The 27,450-nt window shown below is 34.2% G+C and overlaps 5 protein-coding genes and 2 long non-coding RNA genes across 16 annotated transcripts; 4 read left to right on the plus strand and 3 right to left on the minus strand.

Annotated features, from left to right (window-relative positions):
* Window positions 1-613: 613 nt before the first annotated feature.
* Window positions 614-2,009, plus strand: LOC131025200 (transcription factor MYB77-like). Its single transcript, XM_057954848.1, has 3 exons — window positions 614-1,182; window positions 1,299-1,613; window positions 1,700-2,009. The coding sequence occupies exons 1-3, from the start codon at window positions 810-812 to the stop codon at window positions 1,885-1,887; spliced, it is 876 nt and encodes a 291-aa protein (XP_057810831.1). The 5' UTR covers window positions 614-809; the 3' UTR covers window positions 1,888-2,009.
* Window positions 2,010-5,059: 3,050 nt separating this feature from the next.
* LOC131026146 (probable calcium-binding protein CML46) lies at window positions 5,060-5,557 on the minus strand. The gene has a single exon (XM_057955914.1). It carries the CDS (start codon window positions 5,555-5,557, stop codon window positions 5,060-5,062), a length of 498 nt encoding a protein of 165 aa, XP_057811897.1.
* A 3,262-nt stretch (window positions 5,558-8,819) lies between these two features.
* LOC131025201 (uncharacterized) lies at window positions 8,820-9,942 on the plus strand. The gene is made up of 3 exons (XR_009102111.1): window positions 8,820-9,292; window positions 9,404-9,462; window positions 9,575-9,942. It is a non-coding gene; the product is annotated as an uncharacterized LOC131025201 (long non-coding RNA).
* A 2,908-nt stretch (window positions 9,943-12,850) lies between these two features.
* Window positions 12,851-15,165, plus strand: LOC131025202 (myb family transcription factor PHL8-like). Of its 2 annotated transcripts, none has more exons than XM_057954849.1 (5): window positions 12,851-13,624; window positions 13,721-13,837; window positions 13,920-13,983; window positions 14,082-14,151; window positions 14,738-15,165. In XM_057954849.1, the coding sequence occupies exons 1-5, from the start codon at window positions 13,285-13,287 to the stop codon at window positions 15,047-15,049; spliced, it is 903 nt and encodes a 300-aa protein (XP_057810832.1). In that variant the 5' UTR covers window positions 12,851-13,284; the 3' UTR covers window positions 15,050-15,165. The 2 variants fall into 2 exon arrangements, with proteins under 2 accessions (XP_057810832.1, XP_057810833.1); XM_057954850.1 differs by having other exon boundaries at window positions 13,286-13,629.
* Window positions 15,166-15,624: 459 nt separating this feature from the next.
* Window positions 15,625-16,203, minus strand: LOC131026147 (E3 ubiquitin-protein ligase MPSR1-like). The gene has a single exon (XM_057955916.1). The coding sequence runs from the start codon at window positions 16,201-16,203 to the stop codon at window positions 15,625-15,627; it is 579 nt and encodes a 192-aa protein (XP_057811899.1).
* Window positions 16,204-19,189: 2,986 nt separating this feature from the next.
* LOC131025203 (uncharacterized) lies at window positions 19,190-21,063 on the minus strand. The gene is made up of 4 exons (XR_009102112.1): window positions 20,130-21,063; window positions 19,856-20,032; window positions 19,645-19,776; window positions 19,190-19,537 (listed from the first exon to the last, which is right to left on the minus strand). It is a non-coding gene; the product is annotated as an uncharacterized LOC131025203 (long non-coding RNA).
* Window positions 21,064-22,596: 1,533 nt separating this feature from the next.
* Window positions 22,597-26,550, plus strand: LOC131025204 (uncharacterized). 9 transcript variants are annotated; one of them, XM_057954855.1, is made up of 9 exons: window positions 22,597-22,747; window positions 23,216-23,586; window positions 24,133-24,204; window positions 24,832-24,896; window positions 25,096-25,252; window positions 25,407-25,496; window positions 25,576-25,665; window positions 25,759-25,911; window positions 26,192-26,550. In XM_057954855.1, exons 2-8 carry the CDS (start codon window positions 23,296-23,298, stop codon window positions 25,885-25,887), a joined length of 894 nt encoding a protein of 297 aa, XP_057810838.1. In that variant the 5' UTR covers window positions 22,597-22,747; window positions 23,216-23,295; the 3' UTR covers window positions 25,888-25,911; window positions 26,192-26,550. The 9 variants fall into 9 exon arrangements, with proteins under 9 accessions (XP_057810838.1, XP_057810835.1, XP_057810840.1 ...); XM_057954852.1 differs by having other exon boundaries at window positions 26,227-26,550; XM_057954857.1 differs by having other exon boundaries at window positions 25,762-25,911; window positions 26,227-26,550.
* The last annotated feature ends 900 nt before the right edge of the window (window positions 26,551-27,450 follow it).

A 27,450-nucleotide genomic window follows, 5' to 3' on the forward strand; every position in this document is an offset into this window, starting at 1 on the left:
AGTTCCCTTTCTCATACAAAGAAAAGAATTAATTAATCCCATCCCTACCTAAGAAGGGTGTATCGTGTATATATTAGCAAAGAATATAAAAAGTTCGAGATCTTTCAATAAATTCGAGATTTAATAGTAAATCAAATTCGGAGTTTCACTTCGTGTTTTATTTTCAATATTATTTTTTTCTCTAATTTTAATTTTGTAGATTATTTAATTTAATATTGTAATTATTAATTAAGATTTATTTCATCAAATTAGAATATAATAATTATTTTTTATTAGTTAATAATTTATTAGTATATATTATGGTTGATAAATTCAAAGTTATGGTAAAATATTTTTAAAAATAATCTTTTAAAATATTAGTACTAACATGAGAGATGGTGGCTTATGCAAAATTGTGAGACAATTTCATTCGAAATCGATGTACATTACAATTTATTTATTTATTTCCCAAATTTTTATTTACAAAATACAGAAAAATAAAAATATAAAAGTATTAAATATAAATAACGTTACTGCACATTATCCAGAGAGAAGTGAGAAGGTCATCCATCATCATCATCATCACCATCACCAGCCTATATATCTAATCTCAACTCCTTTCTTCTCTTCTCTCTCTCAGAATCCATTTTCCCTCTCATCGTCAAAGATGATCTGACACAGCGCAAGCAGTGGCACTGTAGCCAGCCCCGTTTGTTTTTTTGTCAGAAACCCAAAACGAAACAAAACCACAAAATAAAACAACAAATCCTTGTGCTCATTTCTTTCTCAAATTTTTTAATTTTATTCCAAATTTTCAAGTATATATATATATGGGTAGCGAGAGCAGTAGCGTTACATACAATGGTTCGAATTTTCACTCATCTTCAATGGTGTTTCCGGACATGAGGGCTCTCTCCATCGCCGCCGGCTTCAGCTGCTCCGACGACAAGGGCTCCGACTCCGGCGGCGATCACCTGATCGACCTCAACGCCGCGTTGGAATCCGACAATCAGGATTGCTCCGACATGCATGGATCCAGCACCGGCGGCGGGGGCGGCGGGGGCAGGGATTCTTCCGGCAACGGCAAGATTTGCGCGAGAGGGCATTGGCGCCCCGCCGAGGACTCGAAGCTCAAGGAGCTCGTCGCCGTCTACGGCCCACAGAATTGGAATCTCATTGCCGATAAATTGGAGGGAAGATCAGGTAAATTAGTTGGTTAGTTAGTTAATTAACTAATTCTTTATGCAGCTCAGTTGGTAAGACGCTTCTTTTTAATTATTAAAAAAATGTGAAATTCTTTTTTTGGGGTGGGTGGGTAGGGAAAAGCTGCCGGCTGCGGTGGTTCAACCAGCTGGACCCGAGGATAAACCGGCGGGCGTTCACGGAGGAGGAGGAGGAGAGGCTGATGGCGGCGCACAGATTATACGGCAACAAATGGGCGATGATTGCGCGGCTGTTTCCGGGGAGGACCGACAACGCGGTGAAGAATCATTGGCACGTCGTGATGGCGAGGAAATATAGGGAGCAATCCACCGCTCACCGCCGCCGCAAGATGGGCCAATTCGTCTTCAGAAGGGCCGACGCCGCCGACGCCGGTTACTGGGCGCCTCAAACATCTCTTGCTTTCTTTCAAGGTCTTGTTTTTTTTATTTTCTTTTTTTTTTATTTTGGAAGTAGTTAGGAAAATTTGTTAAAATTATGGGGGGTTGGGTTTGTGCAGGCGGTGACGTGAGGCAGAGCACGGGCCAATGGGAGGAGTCGAATTTGTACTACCCAACGGTGGTGAGCGGATTCCAAATGTCGCACTATCATTTCCCAGTGTCACAGGCGGCGGCGGCGGCGGAATCGGGTTCGGCGTCGGCGACAGAGGCGCCGTTTATAGACTTTCTTGGTGTTGGAGCTTTGTGAGACCGTCGTAGAATTTGTTGTTACAGTTAGATATGGTGACTTGCTTTTTGGTTGCAACATCGTTTTCCTCAGATGGGAACTAACTGCTTCAAAATGCCTATGCCTTCTATATTGTCTTGTCACCACTTTCTCTCTCTCTCTCTAAGATTTAGAAGTTTAATTCAATATTTTCAAACTAACCCATTTTAGTAACGATTGTACTCATTATTAAAAATGACCATAGTAGAAATGATCACAAATTTTAAGAATGAGTTGGTAAAAGGGTGTAGAATAAATAGGAAGCACTTATTTTATATTCGTAGAGTGGATAGAATTTTTAGAAATTTTATTATAAATAAAATAAATTTTAAAAAAATGTGTAATATAAATGGAACGAAAGAAATAATTTTTTTTTTGAATTTATAAATATGTATGTGAATTAATAAGATATAGATTGAAGTACGTCGAGAAAAAATAATCTTGGATGGCCTAGGTCTCGTAATGTTAGTGGGCTCCCTAATTAGAAACAAAAGCCCATCAATAATTCCAAATTCCAAATCCCTCCCCTAAAAAGAAATAATTCCGAATCCATTGTACAAAATTGGATTTTTAAAAATTGTGGTTGTATAAGTGACCTGAGTTATTAGGATTATAAGTTTATTCCAAGCTTATATTTAGTAAAGTTTGAAATATATGAACGAGTGAGAGCATCTCCAATGGGCAATGGCTAATTCTAGCTATGGCATATCGCGCGCTGGCAGATCATAGGAGCTCGGTGTGGGTAGGGATGATAATTTACCCGCGGGTAACGGATATCCGCGAAAATCCGAACTTATTAGGGTGGATTTGAGAGGCATTTGATATCCACGGATAGTTTCGTGGTTGCAATTCACTATCCATTTAGTTCGTGGATATGAGTTTGGATACTTACTATCCATATCTGCGAAACCCGTTTACCCGCGAAAAATATTCGCAAAAATACTCGTCAATTATGCGTGAAATACCCGTCAAATACCCACAAAAAATCCTAAAAATATGGGCTTTGAATATACATTTGAAATATGAGCCAACATATCATATCTTAAAAAAGGGCCCTAACAGAATCTAAACCTAAGGCCCAAACACTAATTCACCCATTGGAATTTTATATTTTAGTTGATAAATTTGGATTTAAACTTTGTTATTTGTGGATTTCAACATGGATAAAGGATGTGGATTTGAACTATGTTATTTGTGTTGATTTTTTTTGTATTAAATTTGTTATAAATTTATATTTAAATTCTGTTTCGCGGGTATCCGATGGATAGTGGATGGGGGTATCCGACGGATAGCCGGTGGCAGATACCCGACGAATAGTGGGTTGGCGGATACCCGATGGGTAGCGGGTTTGGATACCATTTGATATCCATAGATAGTTTCGTAGTTAAAAACCATTATCCATTTAGTTCACGGGTATGAGTATGGATTGTCACTATCCGTACCTGTTGTACCCGATTGCCATCCCTAGGTGTGGGTTTCAAAATTGGGGTCGGGTGTGAAGCTATTTATGTTTATTTTTATTATTTTTAATTATAATTTTAATTAAATGCAATTTTATTTTTTATATTGTACTAAATATTATAGAAAAGCTTACACTTTTTGATGTGAGATACAATACAAAAATTAACTTTGTGTAGCATCTCTTTTTATATAGTGCACAAAATCAATTGTTTTCAATTCTTTTAAGTTTTTACTTAATTTTTGGTTTTAAAATTCTAAACTTTTTCAATCCTTTTTAATAAAAAATTATTTTAATTATTGCAATTCTAAAACTTTAAGTTTAATAAAAAAAATATTTTAAAGTTCAATATTTATTTTAATTTCGAAATGCATTTAAATTAGAGAAATGGGGATAATTAGAAATGAAAAGTAGATGATTGATGTAGTATCGATTTTAATTATTGTAATTTTAATTTTAATTATTACTTATATTTTATTTTAATTTATGTAATATTGAAATTTAATTTTAATAAAATGTTGAATTTAAAAATTGAATAGTTAAAATGAAATAAAATGAAAATGGAGAAATTATAGTCCCCTTGTAGAGTCTTTACATTATTGGAGAATAAAGGTTGTAAGATGGAGATCATCACTTTAGAGCCTTTCCTCCGGCGATGCTCCGAGTCTTCAATTTAACTTTTTCTCAAGTCATTAGTTTGTGAACACAATCGGTAAATGAGTCAATTTGAAAATATTGAATTACTAATTTTTTGCATAAATATACATAGTTGATCACGATAGATATTTTAATGAAAAATTGTTTTGAATATTAATAGTAAAGAAAAGGTTTTATATTGACGGTACTATTAAATAGATTTTGGGTAAATAGTGTAAATTAAAAGGTAAGGTACGCATAAATTTGAGGGATGTATAAAAAATAGACTTGTGTATAAATAGAGTGTGCATAAACTGTGGTGTAGTATCCAAAAATAGAGTGTGTATAAATTTGAGGGACGAATGAAATATTTTATATTTTTATGATAAATAAGTATATTATATGATTGATTAAACTATATATATATATATACTACATTTTGGTCCGTCCACAAAAAGATGTCATAATCTATTTTTAGTAATAATTTGTTGGTCTTTTCTCCGCTCACTAATTTGTGGGCCCCTTTCCCCACTAACAACTCAATTAACTTTTTTCAATTTTCTTAATTTGTGGGCCCCTTTTTCCACAAATTAAATAAACAGCACAAGTTTTCTTAAAATTTGTGCCACCCTCCCTTAAAATATTTTTTCGTGGACAAAGGGAGTAATATTTTAAATTTTATAAAAATAATTAAAATTGCGAAATTATAAGTGAGACACGATAAATTGTGGGACAGAGGATCTCATCCGAATATGACCCACACTTTTCGCAAGGATTAAATATTGTGATCATTTATGAAAACAGATCACTTATAATATGATAGTACAAAATGAAATATAGAAATAGGATGGAGAGTAGTAATCCACGTACAATTTTTATGGACGGATGAAATATTTTTCATCTATGCAAGACAAATAACCATAAAATCAAAAGATAAATTTCATGGAAAAAGTGGCCAATTGGATAATTTCAATGTTAATATAGGATATGAGCTTTTTTGATGGGGTTCATTTATTATTAGATACTATGATTCATGAAACAAGAGATACATGGAAGAGCCTAGCACAGGCATCTCTCCATGAAACTCACAAATTCTTGGAAATCAATGAAACCATCACCATTAACATCAAAAGGTTTGATCATTTTGTTGCATTCATCCAAACTGCAACCACCTTCCTTCAAACCTAAGCTAAGAACAACTCTCTGCAAATCGGCGGCGCCGACAAACCCATCCTCGTCCACATCGAACACCTTAAAAGATTCCTTAATCTCCTCGAAACTCGGCTCTTCCTCCTCAAACAGCCCCACTAAATCTTCCTCATCCAGGTTGCTTTTATTCTCGCAATCATCCAATCCCACTATTCCAACTCTACTCAAAATCGAGTTGATTTCTGCAAATGGGATTTTTCGTTTCTCATTTGCTGAATTTTCTGTGTAGCAGTGCGAAGAAGCGTTGGATTTTTCGATATTTCCACCCCAGAAAATATTCCATTTTCCTGATAAATACTTTGGAAAATCATGGAGGAAGAAATGGATTCTTGCAAAAAAATCCTCCATGTCAGTGAGAAAACATTTGAAACCGAAAACTAGCAAATTTGAAAAAATGCTTGCTAGTCTCAACTCCATTGGAATTGAATCTTTTTTCTTTTTTTTTTTCTTTTTTTGTGGGGTGGATTTGGTGACTTGGTGTGGATATGCCAAAGTTGTGTTGGCTATTTATAAAGGTTTAAAAAAGAAAAAGATAAAAAAAAAAATAGCTCGTGTTTGAGGTGAAGGTCACATTAATTTTTTGTGAAGTGTCGTGTGGTGTGAAATTAATGGTATATTTAATATTGGGGAAACTTTGGATTTGATTCTGCAAAATTTCCAAGAAATTTTTGGGGTTAGATAAGCTGAAATTAGTGGGGTTGTTGAGTGTGTTAAGCAATGAAGAAATAGACAGAACAATTTGTATATATTGTATTTTTATTTTATTTTATGTTTAGAAATATATTATTATATATCTAATTTATTTGACTTATGCCGACGTGACGTGCACTTGCATTATAATTATAATTATGTGGGGAATAAAAATAAAACTATGAGTTGTGAGAAATTGTTGTGGAAATTTCCTCGAAATTACTAGGTTGATGAAATGAATTAAATCCGAAGATTCCAAGAAACTTCTGTGTCGATTCCCTTTCGGAGTAGTGATTTGTTTATATATTTATTTATATATTTTTTTAATTTCGTTCTTTGGTTATGATTTGAGTTATGAGATGGAGAGAATTGAGGATTGAATTGGATGATTAATTGTGAGGTTGATAATAATATTTATTATTCAGTTTCTAATGGTAAGTTTTTGTTGCTTCATTTTATTTTAGTTTTGTGATACGTGATAGAAAACTTAAATAATTATCAAAATTAACTAATATTCTTTTTTATTATAATTTAAATATTTATCAAAATTACTAGGGCACGTCTGGATTTTACACTCAAGCTTTTGCGTTAAATTAAGATGAAATAACTAGTCATTTCTTTAAGTGTTACAAAGAGTTGATTAATAGAAGTGAGTTCATATTAAATATTGTTTTTTAGTCAACTATATTTTTTATGATGAATTCTTTACGCATAATAGGAGTTAGCAAACGGGCCCAAGTTTGGGCTACGTTGTTGTCTCAAATGTGGGCTCAAGTATAATGCCAAGATTCTACAATCAAAGGCCCAAGTTCTTTTTTTTTTTTAATAATAAATTATATAAATAAATAAAGAAATTTAAAACTGTACAACAGTGAACTCGAACCCAGGACTACATGCCTTGGACATTAACCACCTGCCGCTAAGTTAACGCGCACACACAAAACCAAAGTTCTTTGATACAATGTAAAAAGATGTAACTGAATCAAGTCGATAAGATATCTAGAGCAATATGAAAACATAAGTGATTTTAATTAAAGAATAAAAACTTTAAAATATAAACTAAGACTCTCTTTTCTTATATAGGATAAAAAGAGTGTCCTATGAGGAAGGTCTAGTAGTAAAGTAGATAGATTCGAATCTCACTAACTATTTTATTAACGACTTGTTAGGTTTGAGTCTGTCATACCTGATTTTCAAGTGTGGTTCGGTCGTCCTGTGTTATTAATCATCTCCCCAAACATAAATGTTTATTAATCAATAATGAAAAAGAAGCGAAATTAGGGATTAAACCATTCACCAAACATAATATTTTTGCAAGACAAAGAATTTTGGTGTCCACTATTCACTAACATACTACAATCTATAGAAGACAAAGGAAAATTTCACATCAAGATTTGTCAACACGTGCCTTTGTACGCCACTCCCATCGCAATTACCTAATCTCATTGCAATTAATCCCACATTTAATCTATCTAATCCAACCCTTAAATTAATAAGTAGTAATCTTCCAAGTCAAGTGCCATTTTCAGGTTGAAACAAATGGTGTAATGATCACTCTCTCTCTCTCTCTCTAGGAGTAGAAGCATCTTTTCATATTTGGCCGACAAAAACGCACTAATTAGCATTTGGACAAAGTGGTGGATTGTTAATACAAAAACTCATGTAATCTTAAAAGAGGATTGCGTTAGTTTTTAAAAACTAACTCAGATATCAAGCCAATTTGTCAGATCTTATGTTACTTCATTATTTGAGGAGGAATCTTAGCTTTAATTTGGAGGGTTTATTTAATTTAGGGGTGTTCGTCTGTAATTTTTTGGGTTTATCCTCTCAAAAAAACAGTTGTAATTTGTAGCTATATTATTATTATTATTATTATTATTATTATTATTATTATTATTATTATTAGAATTAAGTATCAGATTACCCCCTATTGATGATGTCCATATCGCGTTTAGCCCCCTAAAGTCAGGGGGGAGCTGCCCACTACCTTAACGTGACTTTTTGGCATCAATTTCCCCCCCCCCCCCCCGTCGACGGGGACAGCTCTCCCCCTGACTTTAGGGGGCTAAACGCGAGGGGACCCCTATCGATAGGGGAGAAATTGGTGCCAAAAAGCCACGTTGAGGTAGTGGACAGCTCTCCCTCTGACTTTAATAGGGGGCAATCTGGAACTTACCCTTATTATTATTATTATTAAAACGTGTGATTAAATCAACATCAAATATAAATAAGGTAAAAAGATTCGGTGCATCAATATACATAATTAAGTCACATAAATACTTATTTGTTTACCTCAAAACAAGAATAGAATATGATAGTGGATTAATATGTTCCTAATTAATATGTGGATTATATTAAGAGCAGTGCTATTTGGACAAAATTTGTCTGGACAAAAAAAAAGTTAAGTTTTTTAAAATTAATTTATTTATAAAGTTTGGTTCAAGATTTAAAAAAATTTAGTTAGTGTTATTGTTTTCTCCGTATTGTAGTTTTTTTGTAATTTTTTAACAATTTTTTTATTTTCTGTTATTTTTTTTTGTAGTTTTTGTACTTTAACAATAATAAAAATTAAAAAAGTAATTAAAAGATTACAGAAAATTTACAATATAAAGAAAACAATAAAACTAGCTAAATTATATTTTATTTTGAATAAATTTTTTAAATAAACTTATATTATGAACTATTTAATCGTATTTTGTTCGGACATATTTTGTCCAAATAGCATTATTGACATTGTTATACTATTAAATAAATCACATCCAATGAAAATGATACTACCATTGCCAACATAATTAATTCCTGATACAAACTTAATTAAATTATCCAACTAACACTTGACTTCTGCTTAATTACTACAGAAAGTCAGAAACCATAACAAATCCAAAATATTTAAGGGTAGTGCTATTCATACATAGTATGTATGAATAGATTTTGGTAGTATCATCATTCAATCTCCACCTTTTTTTGGTGGGATCTAATTTCATATTGCTTTCTTCTAACCATTGACTTAAACTATTTCTCACCAAGTGCTCCATTATTTAATAATCCATTATAAACAAGACACAGCTGTGCATTGAACTGGAAATTTCATCATAGTTTAATTAATACATGAAACACAATTTGAAATTTATGTGTTTATGCACCAAAAGCAGACAGCCCACCATTTTTTTTTCAAGTAGACATAATTTGTAATTAAAAGGTTAGGTACCCCTCCATAACAGGATTCCCAACTTTTGGAACACTAAATTTTCTCTTGTATAAATATGGAACAATGTTTTCCCATACATTAAACACATCAATGCTATGCTCAAAAAATGGCATCCAAATCCCTTCTCTCTCTACTAGCTTTCTCTCTCCTCATTCCATTCATTAGTCTCCCCACTGCCACCACAAGTAAATTTATTTCAACCTTATGCTCTTTCTCATTAATTTCTTATTAGTGTTTTTTCATTCATTTATGCATAATATTCGACTAATTTTTATTTTTATTTTGTGACATTTTAGGGGCCATAAACGTGATGCATGAAACGCGAGGCGTCACCTTAGCGGATGACACATTGCAGGTATATTACAACTTGACTTTACGAACTTTACTAAACGAACTCGAATATTGTGTCATTTTGAATGTGGTTGCTTTTTCTTTAACAAAATTTAAAAAATTAAATAAATAAGCAGGTAGATCGGATGGTGGAGGGAAGAATGGATTTCGAGATCAATAGGGACTATCCTGGATCGGGAGCAAACAATCGTCACACTCCAAATCCCCCAGTTAAAGAATAAAATTTTATGTTGTATGTTGTGCTTCTTGCGTTGTACGTAGTGTAATATGTGTAGCACATTTTAGTACCTAAATCGAGTCGTACCTTTCCTTGTACTAAACCTATCACAACACGTGTTTGCGTGTTGTTTTACCTTCTCTTTCTCTTAGGGTCGAGCATTCAGATGGTTTGATCGGTCTCAAATCGAATCGAACTCGATATCAAGAGACTGAATAATGGGAGTTATATGACATATCATATATAGGGCTTGTCTTTTTATTAGTACATCACTTGTTAAATATAGTTTACTAGCTCCCAAAATTAAATTCTTATATAATTAGTTTAATCTCAATTATATGCTTCCGAAAACTAAAATCAAGTTGATCAACTTCCAAAATTAATGTATTTCATGCATATCATATGTGACCCATGTGTTTGCTAGATGAATAATTGTAATTAGTGGCCATTGACAGCAATTAATTAGTATGATGAATTAAGCATGACCCCATAATCAACCATGTGACGTTTCTAGGAACTTTCCCATTAGAATAAAGGAAACTATATTAAAAAACCCCATTAATTTACAATTTACATTTAAAAACTTCACAAAAGAAATGAAAAAAGTTAAACACTCAGCCAATGAGGTCTAGCTCAAGTAGCAAAGTCGAAGCATCCAAAGACTCTCATTTGTGAGAGGTCTTGGGTTCAATCTCGCATGCGTGTAATGTAGTGTTTTCCCATATTTGGAAAGTCTTGAATTCAATCTCGTCTGCGAGTGGTGTAGTATTTTTCTTCATTTGTATGTGGTATAAAGATCCCTTCTGCGTGTGGTGTAGTGTTTTCTCATCTTTGTAGAGGTCTCACCTACATGCGGTGTAGTGATTTATTTGATGATATATATATATATATATACATACCTATAATTAAAATAAATAAATAAACACTCAAAATGGATATTTTTCTGGGGAAGGGCTATTCATATTAAAAATTAATTTAAGCAAATTCAAGATACTTGGATTATATATACAAAAGTAGAAGACAAATCTAGGATCATGTGTAAAGCTAGCCATTTGGAGGGAAATATGATGAGGGGTTCTTATTAAGATAATTGGAATAATATCTTTTAATAATATTTACAAGGAAAAATGTCTGTACCACTCAAGCAAATCTATCCAAAAAAAAGGCAATCATATTATTACAACAAAAATTAAGAATGTTTGAGTGGAAGAAGTGGGAGTGAGGTGTCAGCCACTTGAACTACAAAATCATCATCATGTTTAGCTTTTCTAACTCATGCATGTAACATAGAACAACCTTCATTAAGATACATTCTTCTATTTTTCAATGCTAAAAATGTTCAGACAAAATTAAAAGATGGCAAGAAGAATTCCACATGTCCATGTAATTAAAAGTAAAATTAAGAGTTACACTTTATGCAGACAACAAATGTATGAAGGAGAAATATGTCATGATGCAAAAGTTGAAGCTGCCATTATTTGTAGGAAATTTAGGTTTTCTCTCAAGCCCATTAAAGAACATATTGCTTTAAAATATTATATGAAATGTTTTGAAATTCATAAATACCTTTGTATTACTCGATAATTAATTATTAAAAATTATATATATAGATCTTTAAATTTGTTTGTTTAATACCAAAGTTGTAATGGCAATGACTAAAAGTTGGATTACCTTACTTTTTAAACATGACTTTTATAAGCTCCAAGCATCTTATTCTATAATGCACCTATCATTTTATGGGTTAATTATTGGAAGTGACGTTATGTTTATCTAAATTTATAATTTTCATATGGCTTTTAATTAGAATGTTGCAATTAAAAAAAATCACTTTTTAAAACTTTGCAATTACCGGGTCCACACTGAACAAATTTTGCTAAAATATTCTTACCGGATGATATTCTGGATATTTTTCGTGCGGCTCAATCGACTATATTGATTAGTGTTAATCATGTCTATCGGGAGGCTAATAGAGCCGTCTATTATCTAGCACAATTTGCGCATTCTTGTGATAGTCCAGTGTGTTGGGACTGTCGGAGATTGTGTTGGATGATTATCCTTAATATATTGGCTCTTCTTCGGCTTCAAAAAAAATGGAGCTATAATTGCGATATTTCAGTTTCATAAGAAATACATTTGACTTTTTTTTTACACAATTATTTAGGAGGGTAAGTTTATAATGTAAAGATGTAAGAGCTCATAGTTTATGTAACATTGAAATCAATACATCGATTGTTCCGAGTACATTTAAAACGAAGAACGATTATGGCAAAAATTTAATAATTCGAAAACTTTTAGTCTAAGCAATTCGAACCAAATAACCCGGCATAACTAGTTCGAAACGGAATGAATTTACATCGTCGATGTTCCTCTCGTCCTATTGATCTGAACCGAATAATCCGAAATAAATGTTCCTCTCGACGAATCTTTGGCGGATAAATATTTATGGATTATTCGTTGGTGGTGACAAGTTTTTTTGGTGACAAGTTTTTTTGTTGATTCTAGAAGCAATATTCCTATCATCCTAAACCGATGCTTTCGTGTTCGAAGATGTTTGTCCAAATTCCTTCATGGGGTCCCAAACAGAATAATAATCGATTGAGAGACATCTTTTGTTTAGTACACCTTTTTTTTTTTACGAACCTTCTCTTTATGATCTTGAAAATTCCCTTGAATCTTCTTTACTCAATTTTCGATTTTTTTTTTTATAAAAAAAATTGAGATAGAATTTTAGAATTTCTTAAAGTAGGAAAAAGAAGTTCAAGTGTAGCTGCTGGCTAAAGAGAAAGCTAACTCATTTGCTCCTACTTTTTTTTTCCTTCTTTCAAATGTCCAAAACTTTTTGGGCCACATATGATTTCTATCATGCATATCACTAATATTATAGTCTTATGTATTCTTCTTTTCTTGCTTCAACTAGAAGCTATCACCAGTTACTAAGGATGAACATCATTTAATTTTGGACACTATATCCAAGTTAATTATGAACATCAAATAAATGTAACACATATGCTAACACATAAGAGCATCCACGGCTGCGAGTCAAATTTTCGAACTCATGGGTGGGCCCCATCTGTTCGAGCCATCGGCTCTGCAGCTAGCGAGCCCCATCTCTCACAGCCTCAGATTCTTCGATTATCTTTCTTTAGTTTTCATAAATTCCCCTATCGGGCGGCGTAGGGAACGTGCCTTTCTCTCTTTTCACCCGACCCCCCCCCCCCCCCCCCCGCAGAATTACGCCCCAAGTGCGCACCGGGGAGTGGTAGCAACAGCGAGGATCTCTAATTTTGTCATTTTGGTACGTTCACAAATATCAATCCCTTTCTTTTTTTTGAAAACTTTCTATGACAGGATGGATCCCTTTCTCCACTCATAATATTGTTAACACTATTTTTTTTAAGTCTCAACTCACAATACTCTCGACTATTTTATCAAAATCTGTGTCGACTCCTTAGGACAATTTTTTATAATTAAGCAGATGAAGTATATATGTGAACTTGACCATAATTTGCTACTAAAAAACACAACATATACATAGAGAGAGAGGGATAAAAACAATAAACCACACACTTTTCTTCTTTACTCTGCTTTTGAGGCTCAAATGGAAGTGTGATGCTTTTCAGTGCAAGCATCACAGATTCTCTCCAATCTTCCAAGTCAAACAACAGAATAAACAAAGTACACTATCCACAAATGAGAGATGAGAGAGAAAGTAAAAGAGCCACAGCTCATGGCATATATTCCCTTACATATATAATAAAACAACATACACACTACATGCATGTCTCAAACTTAGCTACCTTAAAAAACAAGAAAATTTTACTAATGTACAACAACAACAACAACAAGATGAGGCTGCTTCTATCAAGCGATGCGAAGCCTCGGCTCCGATGGACGTCGGAGCTCCACCACCAGTTCGTCGCCGCCGTCGACCGCCTCGGCGGCGCTCACAGTTTAGCACCTTATTTCCCCTTTTCTAATTTCATTATTTTCCCTTTCATACATGCATATTATACATGTATTAATTTGTGTTTGTAATATAACGCAGAAGCAACGCCTAAATCTCTGATGAGGATCATGGCCGTTGATGGCCTCACTTTGTACCATCTCAAGAGCCATTTGCAGAAATATAGGATGGGAAGGAGCCACCAAAATAAGCAACAAAGTAACAATTCTTATTCTAATTAGGAAACATTTTTTTTAGTTTTTTTGTGATGGAAAATTAATTTCTTTTTCTTCCATGCCAGACTCTGGTGAGAAAACGAGCCGTCACTCTACCAACAAGACCACCCGCGACAGCTCTACTACAGGGTAATAATTGTTTACGTATTTTTTTTAACACTAACACAATTTAAAAAAAAAAAATAGTGGGAAAAAATACTAACACAAATTAATCTGTGATTTATCAGAAATTTGCAGATGACGATGGCTCTGCAAATGCAAATGGAGGTGCAGAGGAAATTGCACGAACAAATCGAGGTACCAAAAACAAGGGGATTATTATGCCAAAATACACGAACTTTCACATTTTTCTAGTTTTACACATGAAATTAAAATTATGACTCCAAATACAAGAACTTTCGTTTCTTTTTTATTTTGCACACGATGAACATTTTCGATGAATGATTCATTAATATATTGTTGTATTCATGGTAGAATTTACCTAATTTGACTTTCATTCGTCAAAGATATTCATCATGTGCAAAATTCAGAAAGAAATGAACGTTCATGTATTTAAAATTAGAATTTTAAGTTCACATGCAAAACTAAAATGTACTATGAAAGTTTATGTTTTTTGGCGTTTTTACACCCCCTAGAAAAAAGCATAAACATTTAAATGTATTATTACACCAACTTTGGTCGATGCAACAATGCTCCAATTAAAACGATGTCGTTTTGGTCATGAAAAGTTATGCCATTGAGTCTTTAATTTTTCGGATCATGATAAAATTATAAGTCCACGTAGCGTTGGAAGTTAACCAAAAATTTATGTATTTTAACGTGAATAACGCTTAATTGAACGTATGAAAGTCCTAATATATATATGTGTGTGAAAATATTGAAGGTTCAGAAAGATCTGCAGCTAAGAGTGGAAGCTCAAGGCAAGTATCTGCAAAGAGTGGTGAGAAAGGCGCAGGAAACCATATCTGAGTACGGCTCTTGCTCCATCGAGGCAGAGCATGCGAGAGCTCAGCTCGCTGAGCTCGCCTCGATGGTGGACTCGGTCGAGAGCTCTCTCACATCATCGTCGGAGGCTTCCACGCAACGTTGTCAGCTCCGAGAGAGGAGCTTTCTCTCTCTCTCTCTGCATCCGGAGGAATCCATTGATTTGAACTGCACCAAATCGGTTCCTAAATTTATAGATTTGAACAGTTGATTTTTCTTTAGTGTGGTGTTTTGTTAGAGACGTACCAATTTCTCTTGTACAAAAATGTTATGTTTTGAGCACTTATATGTTTTTCTTTGAAAGTAATACTACTAGATTTATCCAAATTTTGATTTTTACCCGATACTATTTTCTTGGTTAAAAAATCAATTTTAGAGAAGAGATCAAATTTGAGTAACAAATGAGTTATGGGATGCAAATTTAAATAAGTTTTGATTTCTAAACAGCTATGTAATTAATTTACGATTTTCATGTACGATTCCAAATTTTCATCTTTAACCAAAAAAATACTTATAATTTTCTCGGTCAAAAGATTAATTTTGGCCAATAGATGAGTTTTAAAATATAAAGTCAAATGAAGTTCATTTTGACTTCTGAATCGACCCATAATTAATTAACGAGAATTGAAGATTCATTTTTGCAATGAAAACTTTGTTTTATATATACAAGAAGATGGCGAAACCCCCAAAAGAAATGATTAAAAAAATTGAAAATAAAGAAGAAGAAAAAAATATACTCCAAAATCCTAATCCTCTGTTTCTCGAAGGTTCTCAGAGGAAATTCAATCATTCATTACTCTCGCGATTTTCACCGTCAACGGAGCTCCGATCACCGCCGAAACTAAAGCTCACCCAAACCCCTCTCCTCCTCCCTCTCTCATCCCGATTTTTCTCCTCCTCCTCCTCCTCCGGCATCTGATATCTGCAAACAGGGCAAGAGCCGCTGATACTCAGCCATCTCTCTATGCACCCGCCGTGAAATCTATGCTTGCACGGCATCTCCCTCGCCGTCTCGCCGCCCTCCCATCCCTCCAAACACACCGCGCATTGCTCGCTAGATCCGGAATCCTCGCCGCTCGCGACCTCCACGGTCGGCATGGCGTCGATCGACGCCTTCGACGCCGCCCGCCGCCCGGCTTTGGGAGGCAGCAGATCGTCGAACGAGGCGTTCGATCCGCCGCCGCCTTCCGCGACGACCACGGCCGGGATGAGCGCGTCGATGAAGACGAGCCACGGCTGATCGTGAGCGTCTGGCGCCGCGGCGGCGGCGGCGAAGAGGAAAGGGAGGAAGAACGGGATGCCTCCGCCGCTTGAATTGCTTGGGATTTCGCCCAATTGATCGGGGGAAGCAGCTTCGGACGCCATTGATGGAGAATTCGAGATGATTAGTGAAGGTTTAGAGAGAATTGGAGAGAGGAGTTGATGGATTTGGGCGGGATTTGGAAGTGGGGATTTTTATCGAGCAGGTGATGGGCGATGAGTCTGGAAGCTTGTGGAAAGTTCTGGAATCATCATGTTGCGACAGATGGCAGATTCTTCATTTGACTATGTGATCAAAACTTAGGGGGGTGTATTCGTTGTGGATTTCACATAGATTTTAGACGACTTTCAAAGAATTCGTGATTGGATTTCACCCCGATTTTCACTGATTTTCGAAGATTTTACGGGATAATTTTAGAATTGAATTCCATGAAACCAGCGCCGGCTAGAAGAGATCCAGCGCTCGCTAGTGATATTAATTAAAAATCATATAAATTTTCATTAGATTTAAATGAATAATATTAGTAAATAGCAATTAGAAGTCTCAAATTTTAATTATTTAATTAATTTTAATGATTTTGGCTTGGACATAAAAAGGGAAATTGGATATGGGAGAAAGAAATATTTCTTTTGTGTTTTAAAATTAAAATAAAATGAATCAGGCAGGATGTATAATTGTATATTGTTAAAACAAAGAACTGTAGAATTGTTAATAAATAAAAATAAAATTTTGTAATAAAGCTACATAGGAGAGTGAAATAAGAAGAAATCGGGAATCTCAATTCATGGTAATGCATCACATAATGTGTTAATAGTGGAATTACTTGTTATGATAAAAAAATATTGGAATTGAATATTCTCCTATTAGTTGAAGAATTTGATGTTGACCAATACGTTTTCTGGATTGCAGCCACTATTTTATTGATTGTCTACCTATATATACATACTCAGCGCTCGCGACAATCCAGCGGCCGCTAGGAACCCAGCGCTCGCTGGCTTCTTGGCCGCGGGCGCTGGAACTCAGCGCTCACTTAAAATTTCATGGATTTCAATTCTCGTGGTTCTTGGCCGGATTTCGTCGTGTGTATTTTTTGGATGAAATCCATGAAAGTCATTCCGGATTTTAAGTCAATGGAATAACGAATACACCTAGATTTGTATGGATTTTAAAAAGTCTTGAACGAATACACCCAGATTTATATGGACTTTTAAAAGTCTTGAACGAATACACCCAGATTTCTGCAGACTTTTAAAAGTCTTGAACGAATACACCCAGACTTTTAAAATCCATAGAAATCCATCAAATTCCACAACGAATACACCCCCCTTATACAAATGATTAATCAACATAGGATTTCTAAACAATGCTTTGCTAATTAAGCTGGGGAATTCAAATCAAGTTTAAACCTCTTAAGTTAAATCTAGTTAAATTGAGAAGTGAAATTTATTTGAAAAATAACTAACTGATGCATCCAAACATTTTCTTAAAATAAAAGATTAGTTAAAGTTTTGAGTCGAGCAATGTCATAAAATAAAAGATTAGTTAAAGTTTACACCTCAAATTTAGTTTTTAAATGTCAAGACATTTGCAAAATAGCATATTTAGGAGTACATGGCCTTTTTTAAAAAAACAAAAAGAAAGTAAATTACCTTTTTAAGTTTTTATATATCTATAATAGGCGTGATTTTTTGTTATTTTATGATGCATGAATTTGTATGACGAGTCCATATATGTTATTTTTTATTTAAAAAAGCAGTAAAATTACTTAAAAAATACTATATACTAAAACTTATATTTCAAACATTTATGCATTTCAAAAAGTATTTTGAGTGCTAAGACTCCTAACAAATACTTTTTTTTTTGCAAATTAATATTCTGTTTATTGAAATAAAGAAACAGGCCAAGTAAGCTATTTGGGCCTTGTGAATTGGGCCATGTAGGCTTTATCTACACTTAATTGACAAAATGTTAAGGGACAAAATATTTAATAATCAATCTTTTCAAAAGAAACTAATTTTGTAAGGTGTTTTTTTTACTTATGTTTATGTTTGTCATTCTCCATGGTTTCTGTCTCAAGTAGTTTAGTTTAATATTTGTGGGAATTATCAAATATAGCCATTTTTGTTAAAAACATAAGTTTTATAGCCCTAGTTTATAATAGATAAGTTATATAGTCATTTTAGGCTTAAAAGACTATAACACCCTTTGATTTTTTTGAAACTTCGAGTACTCGATGGTGTACTCGATGACATAATCGTGTACACCATCGAGTAATGAAAAAAATGAAGATTTTCTACAACAATATCGAGTAATCGAAGTACTCGATGGTGTACACGATGGCACCACGAGTACTAGATGGTGTACACGATGCCGCCATCGAGTACTCGATGGTATACTCGATGGTGCCATCGAGTACACCATCGAGTACAAAAAAGTCCAAGGGTGTTATAGTCTTTTAAATTTAAAATGACTATATAACTCACTACAAGAAAATGCGGCTCTAACGACCGAAATTTCGGTCGTTAAAATCCAAAAATCGGTCGTTAATATTTTTAACGACCGATTTAACGACCGTTTTTTTCGGTCGTTGTTTGCATCGTCGCCCGAGTTTTAACGACCGTTTTTTCGTTCGTTAAATTTAACGACCGATTTTTTATTTTTAACGACCGAAATTTCGGTCGTTAAAAAGAGAAAAAAAAAATAAATAAAAAATTTATTTTTTATTTATTTTTTTTAATAACGACCGAAATTTTATTTTTAACGACCGAAAATTCGATCGTTAAAAATTAATAAAAAAAATATTTTTTTTTTCGAAAAAAATAATTTTTTTTTTTAATCTTTGTATCCCACAAGTATTTTTAGTGTATTTCTAATGTATTTTGACTTTAATTGCATACCATTTGACGAACTTCCCAGTAGGTCACCCATCTCACTTGTGCTCTAACTCAAGCACGCTTAACCTTGAAGTTCTTTTCGAGTAGTCACCAGTACAGAACACTCGTATTATTGATATATATAGTACCTATTAATTCATTTAAACTCTAATTCAATATAAAACTAGTACGCACGCCCGTGCGATGCACGGCGAATATCAACATTAAACTATATTTTAAATAAATAAATATAAATGTAAACCGTAATCAATATATTATATAAATTATTATTTTTAAATAGTTGAAATACTATTAATTGTTTTTAAGTGATAATAAGTATAAAGATAAAAATTATTTTAAAAAATAAAGCAAGTATAAGTGATAATGAGTAACAATTATGTATCATATACGTACATAAGGAGATGACCTCGACTGTCCAAAACCTGCCAAAGGAAACAGAGGTTGAACAATATCCTCATCTGGCTTTCCACTGAATTTCGACACTGCTGCTACACCTTCTTCCACCTTCCTCAAACTGATTTCTACTTCATTTGGAGCTGGCAAACTGCTCAATTATAACACCATTGATAATTTGATATACATAGAAAAAAAAAATGAGATTTAGGAGTATATTTTTCAGAAAAGTGACTGGCAGAGATAAAGAAAGTTCACCTGTTCATATTATTCTCGGAAGGAAGAACTATTTGAATGGATACTTTGGAGAATTCCGGTTTGAGTGCTTGAGTAAATATAGGTGTTGTCATCGGTATCTTCTCTGTTGTAGAATTCTTCCCAAATATATACCTTCAATGCATAATTACATCAGTTCATCCACAAACGTAAAAATAAAATGATCGACCACGACTAAGTGAAAAACCCTTACCCTAGCTACGACAGAATTATAGCCAGTTGAACCTGACAACTTGTCACCACTTGTTTCAACAACTATAAACGGATCATACTTTCTCACCTGCAGAGTTACATCTAACATTTCCCACACGGCGACCACACGCAAGATCTGCCCGAGAACATATCGGCAAAATTGTAGGGGGATTGATTGCTGAAAAAGAAAAGGCCGAGAAAGTTACAGAAATTATTCAAAATCTACAGTGTAAAAATTGGAATAATAAAAATCTCAAAACAAAAATGTGAGGAACCTTAAAAATCCACCGAAATTCATAAGCTTCCCTATCTACTTCAAACTTCACCTATAAACACACATGAAAACTCTGTATTTAGCAAAATTAAGAAATTAATTAAGAATTTAAAGAACTCAAATAGAAAATAAAAGAAATAGGAGATGGTGATGGTAACTTCTGTATCAATTCGCTGATAAAGGGGGACATTGGTTGTTGTTCTTTCGGACGGTGGCGATCAAACATCGCTGGACTGCTATGATAGGCACCGGTGAGGTCAAGACTCGACAATATCGTTGATGAAATTAGATGGAAAAATGATGTTAACGGCGGTAACATTCCTGCTGCAGACGACATGTAACAATGGCGAGCGAAGAGGGAAGATGGTGGGCAACTGATACTTATGCCCATCTGCATGAGCCTCTACCCCCCTCCCCCCAAAAAAATGGTATCCTTGAAATGACATTAAAAGATAATGTTCCCAAATATCCCACATTCATATATTTATTGTTCAATAAATGTCAAATTATAGAGAGGCCTCTAGAAAGCACCGGCAAGTTCTAGACTTCATGATTTCTCGAAGTCGCGCGACACCATCGGAATTTTCCCCTCGCACCATAAATGAACCTCCTTCTTCACCAAATTCCCCATCAAACAATTCCAGTGATACATCACAAGTTCTCAGCAATCGCACGCTTTAATTCTCTCGATTAGAAAAGCTAAAAATATGTCTCTGATTTCCGAGCTTCTTCGGCAACCGCCGCAGCAATGCGTTCGACCCATTCTCCCTAAATGGATGGAAAGCAGTTCGAGAAATTATATTGATTTTTGATAAATTGTCGTTGCTTTAGAGATATTGTGAGAGAGAGAGATTTAAATTGTTGGGAGAACCGTCTCGGTGAGGGAGAGGGAATCGTTGTTAGTGAGAGATGTGTGAGGGAGAATTTTGCTGGCAAAAAATAACTGATACAAACTGTGCTGGCCCTTTAAGATATTTGCCCTTTATATGTTATTTTATTTGCTAAATTGCCATAAACTGTGTTTTCATATAATATATAGATATCATTAATCATTCATAACCTTATAATATGTCGAGATAATAACTAAGATTTGTGGTGTCGGCGAAACATTGACGATTAATAATCAATATTATCTATTTTTATAGAATAATATTATGAAAATAACAATCATTTTTAAAATATTCTCTATAATTTGAAAATAATAATTAAATAGAAAATTAATAAAAAATAATTAAATATATATATATATATATATATATATTTATATATAATCAAAAAATAAAAATAAATAAAAATAAAAACGAAATTTAAAATTTTTAAAATTGAAAAAATAAAATTAACGACCGATTATTCGGTCGTTAATAAATAAAATAAATAAATAAAAAAATTAAAAATAAATAAAAATAATTTTAACGACCGAAAAATTCGGTCTTTAAAAAAATTATTAAATAAAAATATTTTTTTATTTAAAAAATATTAAAAATATTAAAAAAATAATTAGCGACCGAATTTTCGGTCGTTAAAAAATAAAAATAAATAAAAAATAAAATCGGTCGTTAAACGGTCGTAAATCGGTCGTTAAGGCCGAAAAATTAACGACCGAAAATTTCGGTCGTTAATTTCGGTCGTTAAACGCGTGTTTTCTTGTAGTGACTTATCTATTATAAACTAGGGTTATAAAACTTATATTTTTATGAACGAGGGCTATAATAAGATTTCCCTCTTAATATTTTATACTGCCTCCATCGTATTTAAAATGTCTCAAAAAATGAATAAAAGATTAAAAATTGTTTTAAATGAGACAACTCAAAATAAGGGTGTAATGTGAAACATTTCAAAGGGGACAATTCAAAATTAAGGGCAATTTTTTTTTATTAGTTGAATTATTTTAAATGAGACAACTCAAAATAAAAAATTAGATATTTTAAATACAACAGAGAAAGTATAGTAATTTGAAAGGATTCCTCGGGTCAATATTATCAACCAAAATTAATAAGAAATGGACAAATTTTGCCTTGTTTGCTACATTCCTAATCTCGCTAAAATCGTCAATCCTCATTATCAAATTACAACATTGCATGTACGTCCAAGTCCTTCAACATCTATTATTTAATAATAATAATAATAATAATAATAATAATAATAATAATAATAATAATAATAATAATAATAATAATAATAATAATGTTTAGCATTTGTCATTAATGTATGTACATATAGTCATAAAGTATGTGTTGGAATAAGAAATAAATGTATTTGGCATTTTAGCATTTATGTCAAAGAAATGGGGTTTCTTGATTCCACCGGAGTAAAAAATAATATAAAATAAAAAAATTGACAATTGTGAAGTAATAAATAGATTTTCAAAAAATAAATAAATCACGTTAGTTTTATTAGTCATCGAGAAGATAAATGTCATACTGTAATAAATAATGTCTTACTAATATTTAGTAGCAAAAATGTAGTAATTAAAAAAAGAAAAAGAAAAAGAAAAAGAAAAAAAGACAAGAGGAGAATACGTCGCACATATCGTATTGACCTTGGTAATTTCTCGTGGTTGGGCATCAAATTCGCGATTTCTTTTACACTCCCATTTCCATTTTTCCCTTCTGCTTTCAGGTATTTTCCTTCCCTCTTTATATCTCTCGTTATTTTTATTCTCCTTTATTTTTCAATTGTTTTGTAGCTCATTGCTTTCTGATTGCATATTGAGTTTGGTTTTGGCTTCCTAAGATAAAGAAATAAAGAATTTCTCTGATCCCGCTGCGTATTCCAGCGCGATCGGTTGATTTTCTTTAATTAGTTGTTTTTCTTTTCCTGGATTGCCCACTGTATTTGAAACTTTAGATTCTGCCTACCTAAAAATTGGTTCTTGATTGATGTGGTAGTTTTGTTTTGTTTTCAAGAATCTGCCGCTGAGGTGGTTTTCATTAAATTCAAGATAGAAACGGCACGGTTTCTAGGGTTCGTTTAATCAGATTGCAATTTGGGGTAAAAAAAGATGACAATTTTGTGACTGGTGGGAAAGGGGCAATATTAGATTGAATTTTTTTTTGAGGGGTTGATTTTGGTGAATTTTATGTTTAGGGATACTTTTGGTTGTTGATTGAGGTAGCGGCGTGGTTAGAAAAAAAAAGAATAAAATTTACTAAAAAAGGAAATTGTGAATGGGTGAGCATTTGGTGGTGAATATGGACCAGCTGCCGAAGCCTGAGGTGGTTGAGCATAGCCAACCGGTGTCTCACGCCGTTTCATGTGGTTCCGTGGGGAAGAAGTCTGAGTTGGTGGGGACGTCATCGTCATCAGCACCGGAGGATGAGAAGGTGGTGGTGGTGGTGGAAAATGAGGATGCAGACGAGGAGGCGCCGCTGATAGGGATGGGGGAGTGCCGGATTTGTCAGGAGGAGGATTCGATAAACAATTTGGAGAGCCCGTGTGCTTGCAGTGGGAGTCTTAAGGTGTGCTATGCCCTTTTTCATTGTTCCTGTTGATTTTGACTAGTCTGCGTTACCATGTTTACGAAATGTGTTTCTAGGAGTGGTTAGGCCTTCGAGTTTCAATCCTTGTAGTGAAGTGAATGCAATGTCTAAATGGGATGAACTCGAGTTCTTGATATTCTTGATTTCACTGTTATGTGAGCTGACACCATCCTGTATAGATTAGAGTGTTCAATATTTATTGTTTGCAATGTTGTTCCTATCCTCGAATGATTCTAAACCCCCATATAACCAAAATCGCGTAGCATATTATTACCATATAGTATTTAGACAATAAGCTGTTTGACAAAATTTATGTTGCTCAAATTTATGTTAGCTAGAAAAGTTTGGTGAGCTGTTTAGCAAGTAATTTCTTTATATCTTCCTTGATTCACGGGGTTATACTTTTCAATGATTATTCTATAGATAAAGATTCTTAAATGTGATGATGCTTTTCCCTCGCTTCTGTGAGAGAAGACCCTGTTTGTTCAGATAGCCTAACTAACTGTTTTAACTGATTGTTCACAGTATGCTCACCGCAAATGTGTTCAGTACTGGTGCAATGAGAAAGGAGACATTACTTGTGAGATCTGCCATCAGGTATGCGACTATTCTGCTCCTCCTAATTTTGTCGATTTGCAACTGTTTGATTAGTGTCGTACTGTCTTATGAATCATATTAGGCAGCTAGCTATGCTTGTTCGAAACTTTAGGGATATGGTAATTTTCATAGAGCATGTTTTATTTCACTTGAGTCTTGAGGTATTCAAGCACAGGATGTCCCGTTGATCAAGTAGGACTAGGAATCATTTGTACTAGTACAACCGAACATTAGTCATATTAAACCATTGGAAGGGATCTATGAGAAGGCACGATGGCATGATTCAGTAGGAGCAGTACTTTTCGGATAGAATTTTTGTAAAAGCTTCCATACACCACCCACCTATGGTTTCTATGCATATGCGTGGAGATCCCATTAGTTTTCTACTATTTTGTTTAGGTGTGATTAACTCACTCTCTGCCTTATTCCTTAATAATTCGGGCATGCACTTGAGTGACAAGTGGCTGCACCTAGCAAATAGAAGTTAGTTTTCTTTCTGTCGCTTTCTAAGAAAAGGACAGTCAGCTTCCGTGCTGCTCACGAATGCTTTCTTACTCGAGTGGTTTCCTGTAGTGTATGGTTTCAGCATAATATTCTCTCTCAGTGATGACTCGTGTAAATTTGCAGCCATATCAATCGGGCTATACTGCTCCTGCACGGCCTCCATCCGATGAAACTAGCATTGATATCGGGTACTTACTGGATTTTCCATATTGAGAAGCACATGTGTAATGTTTATACGAGCAGCTTTTCTTCTCGAACAAAGTTTTTAGTAACAATTTTAGATGTTTAACAGTTAATGCCGTCAAGTTTATTTTCTAATGTGAAGGCAATATTTAACGTCTCTATAATTTCAAATACTGATTTTGGCATGTTTTTATCCGTCTCTAGGAGTGTCTGGCAAATCTCGGGCACTCCCCTGGATATGCACGACCCTCGACTTCTGGCCATTGCTGAGGCTGAGCGCCAGTTGTTTGAAGCTGACTATGATGATTATAATGGTACAAGCAACAGTGGCACAGCATTTTGTCGTTCGGCTGCTTTAATTGTAAGGCTTACTACCATTGTGCACTTTATTTGGATCTCTTTCAGTCATTTTGATGCAACAACCTTGAAAATTTCTTGAGTGATATTGTTGTATACACAGCATCCGTTTTCAAAACTAGCGAAAATATATAATTTCACTGCTGTCGTTTTGGCAGTTGATGGCTCTTCTGCTACTGAGGCATGCTCTATCCATCACCGATGATGGAGATGGAGAGGGAGACGATGACGCTTCCACCTTCTTCTCTGTGAGTATATTTGCAAAAATTACGTCGTTTGCATACAATCTGTACGTATATCATGGTTCTGAACTCCCCATCGATGCAGCTGTTCTTGCTCCGAGCCGTCGGTTTTCTCTTGCCTTGCTACATCATGATCTGGGCCATCAGTATCTTGCAGCGCCGCAGGCAAAGACAGGCAAGTACTTCTAAGGCAAAATTAACTCAAGAAGCTCATGTTCCATTCCTTTTAACTTTCTATTTATGAACTTCTTCGATTTTTCTGGGACAGGAGGCTGCGGCTCTGGCAGCCGCCCGGTTTGCTATTGTCGTGCAAGCGGCACAAAGCAGAGGTCTTCTCGTTGCCTCAGCTGCGCCCACAATCACTTCACAGGCGACTCCTCACCTCGAACATGCTTGATTTTAAGTGGGAGGCTCCTGCTTGGTATGTTTGTACAATTCATGCAGAAGACACCTTGCTTTGATGAGCTCTTTCATTTCCTTACATTGTGTTATGATATGTGTATATGAATGTTTTTTTTGGTGAGTTTTGACACCTGCTCTTGTCAAACACAACCAAAAAAACTGTCTGAATCTTAGTCTTGATTTCTTGTATTAAAGTTTATATAATGCACTTGAAAAACCTAGCAATCTTCACACATGTTCTAGCTCTTGTGATGGTTGAGCTTTTGTTTTCTGGGCTCGTGCCCTCGTCTTCCACGTAGGAGGGCGACGTGTCTTATGATACGCTTCATTGTAGGTGCGCTGCCTCGTTCCTTGGGAAAGACTGTACGGTACGGTCGTGTGTGAATATGTGGTGGATACTACAGCCAATGTGTATATTTAAGTAATGGTAGTTGTGATAAGTGTTGGGAATTAGCCTTCAATCAAGTTCTTAGCCTTTTGTTTTATCCTACTTTTCTTCAATATTTTTCTTTTTTGAAAAAAAAAAAATTGGGAATATTTTGAGCCTTTGATTTCCTCCTTGGTAGCTAGGGTTCCAACTTGTAAAGATTTTTCAAGGAATACAATAGAAAAATCATACTACATGTTTAACTTATTAGATTCTTTTCTTGGTTTATTACATTTTATATTTCATATATAATAACAGAACAGGTAAAATATTTTGATGACACTTTTTTTGTGAGGAGATGTTAGGCGTTTCTTGAAATAATATTTGTTTTATGTAATGTATATTAATAAAGCAAGCTTATCATAATATTATATATTATATATATGGTGGTTCAAATTCCATTTGCACATGTTTACTTTATACCCTTGTCATCAGGGGACTCGAACCCAAAACCTTTGGCCTTAGGTATTAACTCTTTACTGCTTGGTCAACAAACGCACACGCAAAAAGCTTCTTTAGTTTGGCGAGGATAGACCCAAACTATGAGAACACAAGTGAGTTCTTACAAATATGAGAGACCCAATTGAAGAAACGGTGGCTTACTATTGAAATCACCATCTATGGCCAAGTTTACAAATCTAATACAAAATTTAAAGATATGCAATAAAATCTAATCATCATCTTCTTCCTATAGTGATATGCAATAGATATGGTTGTTTTGCTTGGTAGGTTGTACATCTTGTTTGATAGGTTGTACCTTCTAGAAGATTACGATTAAACTTGGGAGATCTCAAGGAATAAGTTCATTTAATGTGAGCTTTCAAATGTTTGGACCATGACCACTCAATTATTCCTTCATCTTAACACATTAATAGAATCTCATCAATGGCAATGGCAATGGCAATGGCAATTGTAAAAAGTAAAAGCACAACCAAGGTGTGCTTAGGAATGTTCCTATTTAGTTGCATGTGATATTCTATGTCACTAATGCCAAAATCTAAAGTGAAGATCAATGAAAAGATGTCAAAATCCAAAATAAAATACATTTCTCCTTAATTAATTGGAGGGCTTTAATCAATCATTAATACATACGAACATATACATATATTGGTTTCTATATATTCCCTAATC

This window comes from Salvia miltiorrhiza, chromosome 5 (genome assembly GCF_028751815.1).
Source record: "Salvia miltiorrhiza cultivar Shanhuang (shh) chromosome 5, IMPLAD_Smil_shh, whole genome shotgun sequence".
Classification (NCBI taxonomy): Eukaryota; Viridiplantae; Streptophyta; class Magnoliopsida; order Lamiales; family Lamiaceae; genus Salvia; species Salvia miltiorrhiza.

Coding starts and splice junctions, on each gene's coding strand:
- LOC131025200 (XM_057954848.1), top strand. CDS start 810: ATGGGTAGCGAGAGCAGTAGCGTTACATACAATGGTTCGAATTTTCAC. Junction 1,183..1,298: donor TAAATTGGAGGGAAGATCAG/GTAAATTAGTTG, acceptor GTGGGTGGGTAG/GGAAAAGCTGCCGGCTGCGG. Junction 1,614..1,699: donor ATCTCTTGCTTTCTTTCAAG/GTCTTGTTTTTT, acceptor GGGTTTGTGCAG/GCGGTGACGTGAGGCAGAGC.
- LOC131026147 (XM_057955916.1), bottom strand. CDS start 16,203: ATGGCGTCCGAAGCTGCTTCCCCCGATCAATTGGGCGAAATCCCAAGC.
- LOC131025202 (XM_057954849.1), top strand. CDS start 13,285: ATGCTTTTCAGTGCAAGCATCACAGATTCTCTCCAATCTTCCAAGTCA. Junction 13,625..13,720: donor CCGCCTCGGCGGCGCTCACA/GTTTAGCACCTT, acceptor AATATAACGCAG/AAGCAACGCCTAAATCTCTG. Junction 13,838..13,919: donor CCACCAAAATAAGCAACAAA/GTAACAATTCTT, acceptor CTTCCATGCCAG/ACTCTGGTGAGAAAACGAGC.
- LOC131025204 (XM_057954855.1), top strand. CDS start 23,296: ATGGGTGAGCATTTGGTGGTGAATATGGACCAGCTGCCGAAGCCTGAG. Junction 24,205..24,831: donor CTTGTGAGATCTGCCATCAG/GTATGCGACTAT, acceptor GTAAATTTGCAG/CCATATCAATCGGGCTATAC. Junction 24,897..25,095: donor GAAACTAGCATTGATATCGG/GTACTTACTGGA, acceptor ATCCGTCTCTAG/GAGTGTCTGGCAAATCTCGG.
- LOC131026146 (XM_057955914.1), bottom strand. CDS start 5,557: ATGGAGGATTTTTTTGCAAGAATCCATTTCTTCCTCCATGATTTTCCA.